Source organism: Epinephelus moara, chromosome 4 (genome assembly GCF_006386435.1).
Source record: "Epinephelus moara isolate mb chromosome 4, YSFRI_EMoa_1.0, whole genome shotgun sequence".
In the NCBI taxonomy this organism is placed as follows: domain Eukaryota; kingdom Metazoa; phylum Chordata; class Actinopteri; order Perciformes; family Serranidae; genus Epinephelus; species Epinephelus moara.
The window spans coordinates 28287079-28300610 of record NC_065509.1 but is presented as its reverse complement, the minus strand read 5'-3'; the positions used below and the strand labels follow the sequence as shown (position 1 = coordinate 28300610).

The following is a 13532-nucleotide window of genomic DNA, read 5'->3' as shown; positions in this document are numbered from 1 at the left end:
TAATAACTTCCATTTTGCCAAAAATACACTTGATACCTTTTACTACATTTCTTCAAAGTCTCAGCCCAGCTGCCAGAATGAAATGTTGTACATTTCTGCAAACCACGGATATGTTACATTTATACATTTCATGCATATGACATCGTTCATATTACATGTATATGAGCTGAGTTTCACACCAAGAGGTGGAGGGGATGGTGGATGGTGTTACACCCAGGCAAGACAGCTGCCAAACAGTAGGCCACTGACCAAAAAGAGGACATTTTTCTAATGAGAATTGGGGACATTGTGTTTGTAGCAACCAAACTGGGTATTTTAAGCCAAAACGAGCTTTTCCTAACCCTCACCAAGTGTTTTTTGTGTCTAAACATAGCCACATGCTAACCACAGTGTTGTCACAACATAGAATTATGAATTGAAACGTACAAATGCAACATATTCATGGTTTGCAGAAACCTACAATGCCATAATTTATTTTGGCAATTAGGCTGACAGTCTTCACAAAATATATATTGAGTCTGGACAGACATGAATGCAAATTGCAACTTGACTGGTTAGCGGAGGCATGCAACCACGAGGCAATAACTATTGTTAATTCTTCAAATGCTTCTCTTCATGATGGTTTTGTGTTTCTCGAAGCCTGACATCCTGTGCTCTCTCTGGGTTTTTCACTAACTCAAACCAGGCCTTTCTTTCTCCCTCTCTGTGCTCTCAACACCTTACTCTCATACTCTTCCCCCTTTCATCACCTGCAGTGTTCTAACTCCCACTGACTCCAGATGAACCCATATTTTCCGCTGCAAGTGGTCAATTTCGTTCTTTTCCTTCCTTGTGTTCATCCCCTTTCCTTCCCTGCCTTCTCCTGCAACCTTTCTCCAACCTTCTCTTTCTTCCGTGTCCCGAGCTGCTGTAATAAAACTCAGCATGCTCAGACCACTGTGAAAAACCTCTTTCAGTGACTCTCCCTCTTTCTTTCTCTTGCCTGCTCTCTTATCTCGCTCTACTAGTTGATATCGTTACAGAATTTAATTGCCAGGCTGCCTTGATAACAGAACTCTCGCTCTTTCTCTCTGCACACTTTGTGAATGATTGAGCAGTGCTGCATAAGAGCCCACAGGAAATACATTTTTAGGTGATTCCCTCACAACCCTGAGAATACTCCTGTTATCTCCTTTCTCTGCTCTACCTCATTATCGCGCTATCCAATTATACCTGGCATCCACGGACACCCTTTTAGCTCCACTCCTAGGGATAGGCCATCAAATTAGTTTAGAAGAGCGAAATCAAATTTGTGTCACTGCTCTTGAAACATCTGGCAGGGCTTAAGTGGGCAAAAAGGGTGAATAAGCACTATGCTATCGCCTGCGCTCTCGTTTGCGAAGGTGAGGATGATGGTCCTGCTCTGCGTCTCTGCGTCTGTGTGTGAGTGTGTGTGTGTGTGTATGTGTGTGTGTGTGTGTGTGTGTGTGTGTGTTTGACAGTGAATGTGCAGCAACGTAGGTGTTAAAGCATTAGTATGCATACAGTATATGATGCTCATGTACATGATTTGACTGATAATTTGTTTACCTTTTCCTTAAACCATATAAAAATGTATTAAGAAAAATTCACACACATACATCACGTGTCACACATGGTCAGTGGTGAAATTTAACTAAGTACATTTACTCAAGTACAGTGCTTAAGTACAGTTTTGAGGTACTTGTACTTTACTTGAGTATTTCCATTTTCTGTTACTCCACCACATATCAGATGGCAATATTGTACATTTTTTAGGGATGTCCGCCGATATTAGCAAAAAACGTGCATCGGATTGGACTGCATGGAAAAATGCTGATCCAAGAACTCCGATCCGGTTTTTCCACGGTGTCCGATCCAGGTTTTCCGGCCAGCCCAGCGCTCCGCAATTCAAGCAGTCCATTCCAGTGATCCGCTCCAGCACTTACTATCAATCCACCAGGCCAGCATGCAGACGGCAGACACACACAGAGGGTAGGAGGAGTAGCGGTCAACTTAGTTAACTGCCTATTTGTTTTCGGCTCTGGTTTTTTGAGAGTGATATTTTTATTTGGTTACACTCTTACTGTTTAAGTAAAGAGCACTGATGGCATTGTTTTGGGCACAATTAGTGAAATTGGAGCCATGGATGGACTATTGCCTGTGCACCAGGCTGGCACTGACACTACTAAAATAACTGAAAAGGAAAGGCTGCATTGTTTGTTAAATGTCAACAATATTTTGTGGTGTTAATCTTTTTTTTATTTATTAGGGGGCCAAAGCACAAGTGTGTGGAGTCTTGCTGCTATTTTAATTTCAGTGTTAGACATTTTAAAGATTTCTTGTGCTATATTTTTTATTTAATGTTAATGTTCAAGTTTAAAGTTTGTTTATTTAACCCTGTTAACAATAATCGGGTCAGTTTCTCATACCAACTGTTGTGGATCATTCTAACTAACCTGATTAAGTAGTTGTTCTTCTTAGAGTAATATCGCTTGATCAAACCTTTTCTAACATGACTGACAACAAAATAAGTGAATATGTATAATACACGCTTGGATCAGATCGGTATCGGCCAAAACTCAAGGCTGTGATATCGGTATCGAATCGGAAGTAAAAACCTGGATCGGGACATCCCTAACATTTTTCTTCAGTACATCCATGTGATGACTTAAAGGGAAATTTCGGTTTATTTCAACCCGTCTCCTATCGTCCTAAATTTGTTTCAAGTGACTAGTGACATAGAAATAATAGTAGGCATGTTAGCCGTTAGCCTAGATACAGCCCTAGCGTCAGACCTGTTAAAACGTAATTGAACGGGCATCCTTTCAAGTGCAAAGTTAGTCCACTAAACAAGCTTTTTCTCCACAAAGACTGCCTCATATCGTTAGGATAAATGTCAGAGAACATATAGAAAATGACATGTAAACGTGTTGTCTTACCTTACCGGTGTGCTGCCATGTTTGTTGTTTACCATTTAGCTAGGGCTGCAACCGGTCCCGTTCCTTGCAACAGAGGCATTCCTCTTCTGTGGGCATTGGGGTACAGTATTCACAGATAACGTTACACCACCAATCTCCAGAGCTAAAGCCTTCCAGCAGCCATTCCTCCTCTGTCGTCCTCTACCTGTTGCGCCTGAACGCAACACATACTCCGCTCCATTCATTTGGGCTCCACTGACTGCGTACGGAAGCGACACGTAGAGAAGCCAGTGGGGTTGTTTACCNGTAACTGTCTCGGACTCGGGACGGGTCGTCTTCGGTCAGGAAAATGCGGCCCGAGCCGTGCTCTAGTGTGCTCACCTGTGTGTGTGCGCTTTGTCTGTGTGTGTGTGTGTGTGTGTGCGCGCATCGGGGCGAAACTCCGCCGTGCGCGATACAGAGGACAGAGGAGAATTGTAAATGGCGGTGCGCCGCTGCTAGTTGCATATAGGAACTAGGAAACACTTTCCCGCCGCGCACATTCCGGATGTTGTTTGGGCTATTCACCGGTATTGCGGTATATGAAAAATTCATATCATAACGAAAATAAATACCGGTTTTCGGTACAAACCGGTATACCGCCCAGCCCTACGATATGAGGCGGTCTTTGTGGAAAAAAAGCTTGTTTAGTGGACTAACTTTGCACTTGAAAGGATGCCCGTTCAATTACGTTTTAACAGGTCTGACGCTACGGCTGTATCTAGGCTAACGGCTAACATGCTAACTATTATTTCTATGTCACTAGTGACTTGAAACAAATTTAGGACGATAGGAGACGGGTTGAAATAAACCGAAATTTCCCTTTAAGCAGATTTATATTATCAATGCAAAGTATAAAACAACTAATAAATGATGATATATTATCATAGGTTAAGCCACCCAGCAGTGTATACCTTTTCCAGCTGCAATATTTAAATGGTGCACACATTAATGAATAAATAATAATAATCCACTTATATGACAAATATCATTCTGAAATGGCCTGTTCTGCATAAGTGCCTTTACTTTTGGTACTTTAAGTATATTTTGATGCTAGAACTTTTGTTTTTTCACTCAAGACTCTGAATGCAGGGCTTTTTTAGTTTTATTAATTGAGTATTTCTACACTGTAGTACTGCTAAAAAAAAACAAACGTATAGATGCATAGAGAAATAATCCTTCTCAATCATCACTTATGACCCACTCTCCCACTCTGTGTGGCGGCGTATTTTTCTGCAGAGACTCTGCCCTCTGTCTGTATTTTCTTATTTTCTTCTTATTTCCTATGGATGTGTTCCCCCACAGCACTCAGGTGAGGTCAAGGCTTTATAAAAAGGTAGCGACCAGGTGCCAGACCATAAGCAACAGGCATCCAGATAGCACCTAGCGCCCAAAAACCCTGCGGCTAATATAGCAAGGTGACCTGCCAAACGAGAGTGAATCTGGGGTCTGCTTTTACTTTCACTTTCGCTGGCGAGCGAGTTTACAAACAGTAACCGACAATCCTGAATAGTATACCTTTCAGTTAAAGATCTGAATACTTCTTCCACTGCTGCACATGGTCACATAGGCCGCGTTTACTCCTGGTATTAATTGGTGTCTTTGGTGATCAGATCACAAGTGGATAGCTAAGTACAGAGGGGTATTCCAGGTAGGAGGTTCAACAAACTCTGAGTCTAATTCTGAACTCTGAGTTGACTTACCCTGAGATGGGAAAATCTGAGTATCCGGTTCCAGAACAGCTGATTTGAATGAGTTCAATCAACTCTGAGTAGGTACACCTTGAGTTAAGCGCGTGCACAACCGCAATAAAAAGCAATCATCAGTGGAGCCCCGATACCTCGATTCACCATGGCAACGAGAGAGAAAAAGCGATCAACTTATTTTACACCTGTGGAATTGGAGGTGCTCATGAAGTCCTACAGCGAATATGAGCATATATTTCGTAAAAAAAGTAACACCGTTTAAGCTGCCAAGGAGAGAGGCAGCATGGGAAATTTAGCAAGCAGAATCCTCTTTGATGGGATGTTGGTGGCTTAGTGGATAGAGCAGGTGTCCCATACATATGGCTTTTGCCACAGTGACCGGGGTTCAACTCCAGCCTGTGGCACCTTGCTGCATGTCACTCCCTTTGTCTCTCTCCCCCTTTCACGCTTAACTGTCCTGTCAATTTAAGGCAAAATGCCCCTCCAAAAGTATTAAAAAAGAATCCTTGCTCATTTCAGCAGCTGTTTTAAGCACATATAGATGGTTGATGACTTATTTGAAATTTGAATCCTTTAAAAACTATCATACCCAGATTTTCATGTAGGTGCAATCTCACAGGGGAAAAACACACTTGAAAGCAGCTTAAAATGAAATATAAAAACATCATTCAAACAGGTAAGGCATATTTGACTTGGCCATGGCTGTACCTTTCTTTAGTTTTATTCATATTTGATTTATTAAACAAAGTAGCTTAAATAACCTGTCATTCATTATGTACTGTAGGCCACCAATATCATATAAAAAGCTACCGTTCACAAAAAAACGTAGTGCGATGCACAACATTTGCCTTGATGAGAGTGCACGTCCGTGGTGTGTCAGGTTTGTTATGTGTGGCGGGTAAATGATTGAGTCTAATGAAAAACGGTACGGTTCAATCAGATATTCATTGGGGAAAGACAGCACATCTAAACGGGGTCTGAAGATCCTCTCCCGGCATAAGGCATTGCCAATTAATTCTGCCTCGATATCGATCGGATTTCCTACATACGAACAACCCATGTCTGTCTGCCAGCTTGCTTCAGGCTCGGCACTAGCGAGGAGATAGGGTGAACTCAGGGTTTCTTATAGAAAACCTGCCAGTGAGCAGGTTAGGTTCACAGAGTCAGTTGCCATGGTGATTGACTCAGGGTTTGACGTACCTCTCTTTCTGGAACTGAAAACCCAGAGTTTCCCTCATTTCAGGGTTAACATACTCAGAGTTGTTGAGATTTGATCGCTCAGACCACATTTGAAGGTGGTCTTGGACACATGGCCACACTCTTTCAACAGTGTGTATGCTCATGTATCCTGGGCCACGATAAAGAACCGCCTACTCAGCTGACGTCTTTTGTGTAAGAGAGGGAGTTTGTATATGTATGTGTCTGAGTTACTCACTGTGAGAGGTGATCCAAAACAGCTGGTAAGATGATGGATCGACCTCCTTTGCAGCTGAAGTAATTATTTACAGTTATGGAGATACGAGAGCCATCTTTTGCTCCCCCGCATAAGGGGAACCTCTACATCTCTCCTTGAAGCCAGACACAATCTCTGTTAGTCTGTGCCCTCAAAGTAAACCAATAAATTGGCTCCGAAGTGTGGGTGTAGCATGGCAAACCTCCTGCTGATTGAAAACAACAATGCATTTGGCTTTTGCAAACAGAAATGATGTACTTGTTTATTTGCATATAGAGCAGGGAAGTGAGACCTGATAACAAGTGGTCACCCAAGTCACATTCAGTGCCAGGAGTGAACAGACATAGAGCTGTCCACTTGTGATCAGATCATCCAAGACGCATGTTAACACCAGGTGTAAATAGGCTCAATGGGAGTGTTTTCCAGGTATCTGTGTTCTTTAATGCGTATGTATGTGTGCTTTTAGTGGATTTGGTGGCGCTGAGCAGCCTTGTGGAGGTGTTTCGGGAGCAGGAGCTGCAGCAGGGGGAGCATGTGATGGACGTGGTGGAGATGATCCATGGCCTAACCGCTCTGTATGAGCGGCTGGAGGAGGAGAGGTCCATCCTGGTCAACATTCCACTTTGTGTTGACATGTGTCTCAACTGGCTGCTCAATGTCTACGACAGGTGGGTGAGCTGCATCAAGTAATTTTTTAAACAGTAGGACTTTCACATACCACTGGCTAATCAGGTTAGTGTCTACACATTCAGCAGACACAGAGCAACATGAGGACCCTTTGACTTTGAGCTCTTTCTTTGTCTCCACCAACTTAACAGGGAAGTGTCTTTACCTCCAGCAGTGGTTGACTTTCTCTTTGAGTGTTGTATTTTGGCTCACTGCTGATTCATACTGAATAGAAGGCATTGAGAATACAGCTTATGTGCAGGCTGAAAAATCAAAATGATGAGATAACAGCTCATTGTTAAGCCGTCATCCAAGAGGATTATACTACTTATCACTTACCTGGAGGGCTTAAAGGTTAGCTGAGCCAACTTTACACATTATAGTCTGTTTACAGGCTTTTTTTGCATCATAATGCAATGCCGGAAGAAGTTGCGTGAAGACTTTTATAAATCCAGAGGGATAAATTGCCTCAGACACCAAGCATCTCCAACTAAACCGTGGGCAGTGGAGTTGCACTGTGGGTAATGTAGTTAGTAATGTTTCTGGTTCTGCTTTATCAAGGCGACATCGTTAAAAAGTGCAATACTAAATCAGACCAGTGCTTTTTTTAAAAGACACACATATCTCTGTCATGTATGCTCATAAAGTTTTATATTATAGCGACAGTTCAGAAGATTTTGTATCACTGCCAGGCACATATAAACAAGGTTAAGACAGCACTATATAAAGTACATAACCTTCTACATAAGCAACCTGTCCATATTACCATCAACATTTAGATTTTGTATGGACTCTACTGAGTTGAATGGAATTCACCTGTAAGTTTCTGTTACTTCACATACGACTGACATTGTAAATCTGGACTGTGACCTTCCCTCTGGTGGAGTCCTATTTCTATTCTTTCTCTCATTGTGTGATTCTATACTTAATGAGCACACAACTCCTGGTGGCTTTGAAAGCTAGAAATGAGAGTGTCACTTAAAGGAATACCTCATCCCCCAAATGACCATTTGTGTATCAGGTACTCACCTCGTGTTACTTTGAATTTGTGAAGAACATTTTGTTTTTCTTGCATGCCTCCAAAAATGGATAAAGTTCTTGATGAATTGAAGTCATAGGGGTCTGTGTTAAACAACAGCAAAACTATATAAATATATATATAATATAAATAAAAAATATCGATTTACAAACTCATGCACTATTATCCAAGTTTCATTGATCCAGTCGCTGAGTACATCCCAAACAGACAGCCTTTTCCGACAGGGAGCTGAACTGAAAGTGAAACTTATCCATGCAGTCTTCAAAGCCAGACTCCTGTGACACAAACAGTAATTTAACCCCACTAAACACGAGCTGCTGGGGTACCGCTGCCTCAATCAGTGGTTTGTTTGTATTATTGTGTGACTTTGTTGAATCCAAACTAAACCACAGAATTGTTCACAATTGTGATCTTACAATAATGAATCCCATTGTCGTCGAAAGTTAAAAGCATGTGCCAGTTGATCCTAATTAGCGTAGGTAAACACCTCTCAAATCCACATAAAAGGTCATGAGATTGCAGGGTTGTGTGCATACACAGAAATTAAAGAAGAAGAATAAAAGTTGAGAGAATTAAAGTCAGGACTGCCTAAATGAAAGTCTAAATAGGGTGGAGCTCCAGACGCTAAATGTAAAAAAACTTCAATGGTTTTGAAATGGAGGTACTTTAACCACCAACTTTATGCATTATAGTAGCACGATGACAGTACCATAGGGCGAAAAGGGAAGAGAAGGTGGAAGGTGGACTATTTTACGCAATCCTTCTGTAAGCTATTAATCAGAAAGCTGCTTTGTGCTATTTTGACCCACCAGCCCAAACCATGTATGATATTTTCTAGTATGATCACTCACTATTTTCAAGATTGTACAGTTCCGTGTAACATAACCGATGTGACTTGAAGTGTTAGTGTAATGTTTATTTCAAAAGACCAGAGGGCTTTTTGTAAAATTATCAACTAAGGATGTCAACAGTCAACCGTTAATTGATTACCAGCCGAGAGTATTTTTGACCGGTTTCACGTGTCTGTCTGAAGGGTAATGTTGCTACGCTTCAGTTTACTGCACTGCACACCACCCATGTCTGGTAGGAGCGTCACGTATTTGGCGGTTATCGATTATCTAACCCTACTAACACTGTCACGATACAACAACATTGCTATGGAAAAAATATGCCCACCCTCCAGTCACCCTGGTGTGTTAACAGCTCAATTGTGAGCCATAACCCCCCCGTTTAGTTACCAGTTAATGAGTGTCTGCCTTTTGCAAGCCAAATTAACCAAAACTAACATCCCTATAATCAACATAACTGTTAAAAAATATTACAAATCATTAAAATATCATGGTATTTTAAATCCCATAATATTTTTCAACTGTAAAAAAAACGCACAAATATGCCATTGCTCAAATGTGTGTAAGTTTACTCTTTAGCGTGCATACGTTCTGTTCTGACCTAAGAACAAATCCCAAATAAGAAAAACATTGGTGAGGTGAATATCAGAATATTTGTGAAAATTGTGTAAGTAAACCCCACTTACAAAATTTTCACAAATATTCTGATTTAGGACAAATTTCTTCTTCTGAGTGTGGCCCATTGTTGTATTTAATTTGCCAATAGGTCAAACTATCAGGAAATGTATCATTCCTCAGGCCAGGCTGTTAAAAGTATCATGGAGAACCATGACAAGTGATAAGGAGAACATTACTATCTTTTTCCCTGTTAGATTCAGAGCTGGAGTCAGTCGAGAAGAGCTCGAGAGCACATGGGGGCTACTGGCTGTCAGCACCTTTCACACACACTTTATGCTGTGTGTCGCATGCCATCTTCAATATGTACCCCAGTGCTGCTCCTCAGGGGACATGTCACTCCTGCATGCCCTGCTAGTGTGACACGCCTCTGGAGCACGCACACACATGCACACCCTTTGATGTACTATAATGCAAACACACAGCTAAAAATTGGGCACACAAACATACGCACATGTTATTCAAATTCACTGCCGCTATTTATTGGAAAACAAAAAGCAATTACTGAAATTTATGCGCAGGATAAAGTCTCTGATTGTCTCTCATTAGCAGCGAGTAGTTAAGAGCTACCCACCGAATTTACAGCACTCGTGGGGTTATTCCTGTATCTCTGCCTCTGTGCTCAGTGTTTTCTCTGCGGAGACGCCACAAAACAGTCAATCAGGAACAGAGATGGGGGTGAAAGTTGGTGTGAAAGAGGATTTGTTTCTGCTGTGTCTCAGAAGGGATGATTGGCCCTCTGCCTGGACATTGTTATTGTAGCTTAAGCCACACTGTGGCTCTTTATAGACGGCTGTACAGCAAGCCATTGAACCACTTACAATCTGCAGACAGAGTGTCCTAGGAGTGTGAGGAATAGTCAAAAAATTGTTTTTATGGTGGCATGAGATTACACATAGTGAATCTCTGTGTGTATGTAATGTATATGTACCTAAAGCTCCAATATTTTTGATACCACCAGTCACTCAAATGACCTGGTGTAAAGTGAAAGGGTCCTTTTGCAGCACTGAAGAATTACAACAAGCTCTGCAGCATCTCTAGACCTGATATAGGACCTTTATTACAGCACCATGTGTCACTATCATGTATGGCAACTTAAGAACACGCCATGAGGCCGATGTAGAATTCTCTTAGAACCTTCCTTAAGGACGAATTTAAGACAAAAATGTAGGAAGCTATTGGTAAATGAGGCTCACTGTCCCTACTTTGTTATTAAACACAAATTTAAATCAACATCCCGGCTCTGGAAATTTAACTCACTCTTTGATTCAATTTTATACTTCATTGATCTGATGCTCTCTGATGAATGTGACATTCTTAATTTCTCACTTAACGATTCAAACGTTAACTCGATAAGCCTGTGGTTTCTGCCAATGCTGCTCAGCTCGCCAATAAATTCTTTGCGGCTGTGTTGGCACCAGAGCTGTGAAATCTCTGCACGAACGGTGACAGTGTGTTTATTTTTCCCTAAGCAGAAAAAAAGCTACGTGACCCATTAAGGCTCAGGTCAGGGCACAGCAGTGTCCATCTCACTGGCCTTGCCGTTGGCCAGTGATCATTTATGCTATGTATTCAGCACCTCTGATGCTGGATGTGTGTGTAATTGTGTGTTAATGTTGTATGCATGCATGTATGTGTTTGTGTGTAAGTGACATTGTGAGCTTATTATTGCTCCATGGACTCAACACTTTATCAAGTCCCTGTAGTGCCTTTAGGTACCCTGGATGTGCTCTAATACAATTTCACACTCTTGCACTGACCTGTACTTTACAGCTTTGACCCAAGTAATTCCTCCACACTTTGTCCATCTGAGCAGGGCTCAGACAATGAATGAATACGTTACCGCACCACAATACACTGTGATTTGAGTGCGTTCAACGCTCAAAAATTGTAACCTTACAACTTCTTTCTTGTCTCCCTTTCCACTAGCGCTCGTAACGGCAAAATGCGAGTTCTGAGCTTCAAGATGGGATTGGTGAGCTTGTGCAACGCAGACGTCCAAGAGAAGTATAAATGTGAGTCTGATGCTCACTCATGTGCCTAATGCATCTCCTCAACTGCAAACAATGAGCCAAAACAAAATGGCCTTGATTGCCCGTATTACATAAAGACATCCACTTAGCCTAATGGAGGAAATGAGTCAGCTGCTATAATGGAGAAAGCTTTCTTTACGTCCACAAAGTACACCGGGGGCCTTAAAAGGATTGCTTGCCAAAGACACCATTCACACACTGTATTTATTTTGCTCCCACTCCAATGTTTCTTCACAAGTCATCCAAGAAGCTAAGACGCTCCCTTCCTCCTTTTATTGGAGGATTCTGTTCTGTTGCAGCCCCAGTTCACAAGTCATCATGTAAATATAGGCATTTGAACTGATGATAGCTGTACCTGGAACAGCTTGTAGTTGATACAAGATCAGAGACAACACTGCCAAACCCATGCCAGGATTATTCATGCCTGGCACACCATCTGTGTCAGCTCTTAAAGACTGAGAGGTAACAGATTTGCTTTCAATTGAATGGTCCCTGAGGTGAGTCAGCCTTCTTTTTCTGGGTTCAGGTAGACATGTGGTGGCCTTAACAGTTTGTCATTTCACTGACTGATCCTGTTTTTTTGCCAACTCCAGACGTCAATGGAATAATATTTGCAAATAAATCTGAAGCATTTGCATCAACCCACGTTGGGATACAGATGGTGGGTGTTTATTCCATCATCACCAGTCTTTGGCTTGAGATTTAAGAGAGGAATATTTGCTCGACTTTATTGTACCAGTAATTTTTGATACTACACTTTTCAACCCATTCAATCAAAATTGATTTATAAAACACATTTAAAAACAGCAGTTAAGCAAAGTACAATCCAAAGTAACAAAAATCATAAAACAACACCATAAATCCACAAAGAAATGTTCACAAGACAATAGGACAATGAAATAATAAAAGCAATGAGGCAATGCTCATGTTGAATTTATGTCAAGGAATAAAGATGTTTTTTCAGACAGAATTTACAGGCAGGCAGTGAAGGGACCAGTCTAACATGCAGAGGCAACTTATTCCAGAGTTTGGTGGCTGGTGGGTTAGGGGCTTTTATTTAATATTTGCCTCTGCGCAAGCTCAGTTTTGCGAACATCAGTATGTGTTGCTTTCACACCTAATTTGACAAATGCATCAGTTACTGCTCTGTCACTGGCTTCTGCCACTAATTTTTCTTATCAGAAAAACATGTCGTCTATTTGGAAAGGTTTTTAGTTCTCCAAAGTTATCCACCAAAGTAAGTTTCTGATTATACCTGAGGGAAGAAAATCAGCCTTCAGTCTCAGAGTTACATAACAAGGGCTTAGATGAAATAGTTGTACATGAAGTTTTAAAATTTCTAAGAGGTGGTAAATTATTAAGCAAACTAAAGTCCAGGCTGAAATGATTTAGTTAAAAGTGAGCTTACAATGTGTACGCTAGGTTTGCATCGTTTGATTCCTCTTATAGACTCACTTACCTCACTTTTGTACTGTTTTTAGCCATGTGGCTAAGGAAGGCAGTATCGAGGTAGTTGGTCTACCACTGTCATCCAAATTGATATATCTCAAAAACTGTCGGATGGATTGACATGATTTCATCTGTCTGATACTTTGGTTTACAACCAAAATGCCTGCAAAACTAAAGACATTTTAATCAGGCTCGTCACCTCTTGTGTGTAGTGATAATTAGAAAATGTTACCATGCAATCAAATTAAACTAAGATCATGACCATGATAGCATTGTCATTGTGAGCATGTTAGCTTACAGTTCAGCCTCATAGAGCTGCTAGCATAATAAACATGTGGTTTATTTATTTGGGACTGTATCTATGCCAGCGTTTAGACACGCCGAGCCGGATTGGCGAGTTGATCAGAGGTGCCCAATTTTCGGCCACATAGGGGTTAACATATTGGCGGAACCTTTTTGGTTTAAAAAGAATGAGGCGCTCCTCCGCCACGGGAGGGGCTGTTGATGACTTGTGGGAGGAGCTATTGATGACACCGCACGTGTGACCCACTGGCGGTGGACTAACAGGAAACAGCTGATAGCAGGAATGAGCAGCTAGGAGCAAGAGAGAGACGGAAACCTGACAGACACTACAGTAAAGATGAGCAACTGGGGAGACAAGGAATTGTGCGCCCTCCTCACCCTCTCAAACAAAGAGACCGTCAAT

At 41.5% G+C, this 13532-nt stretch overlaps 1 protein-coding gene across 1 annotated transcript in view; it reads left to right on the top strand.

The window, feature by feature from the left end:
* drp2 (dystrophin related protein 2) overlaps window positions 1-13532 on the top strand; it is a 189710-nt gene that overhangs the window by 132523 nt on the left and 43655 nt on the right. Inside the window, exons 12-13 of the mRNA XM_050042719.1 lie at window positions 6583-6784; window positions 11274-11359. Of these exons, the coding sequence (XP_049898676.1) occupies window positions 6583-6784; window positions 11274-11359 (288 nt within the window). The remainder of the gene's footprint in view (window positions 1-6582; window positions 6785-11273; window positions 11360-13532) is intronic.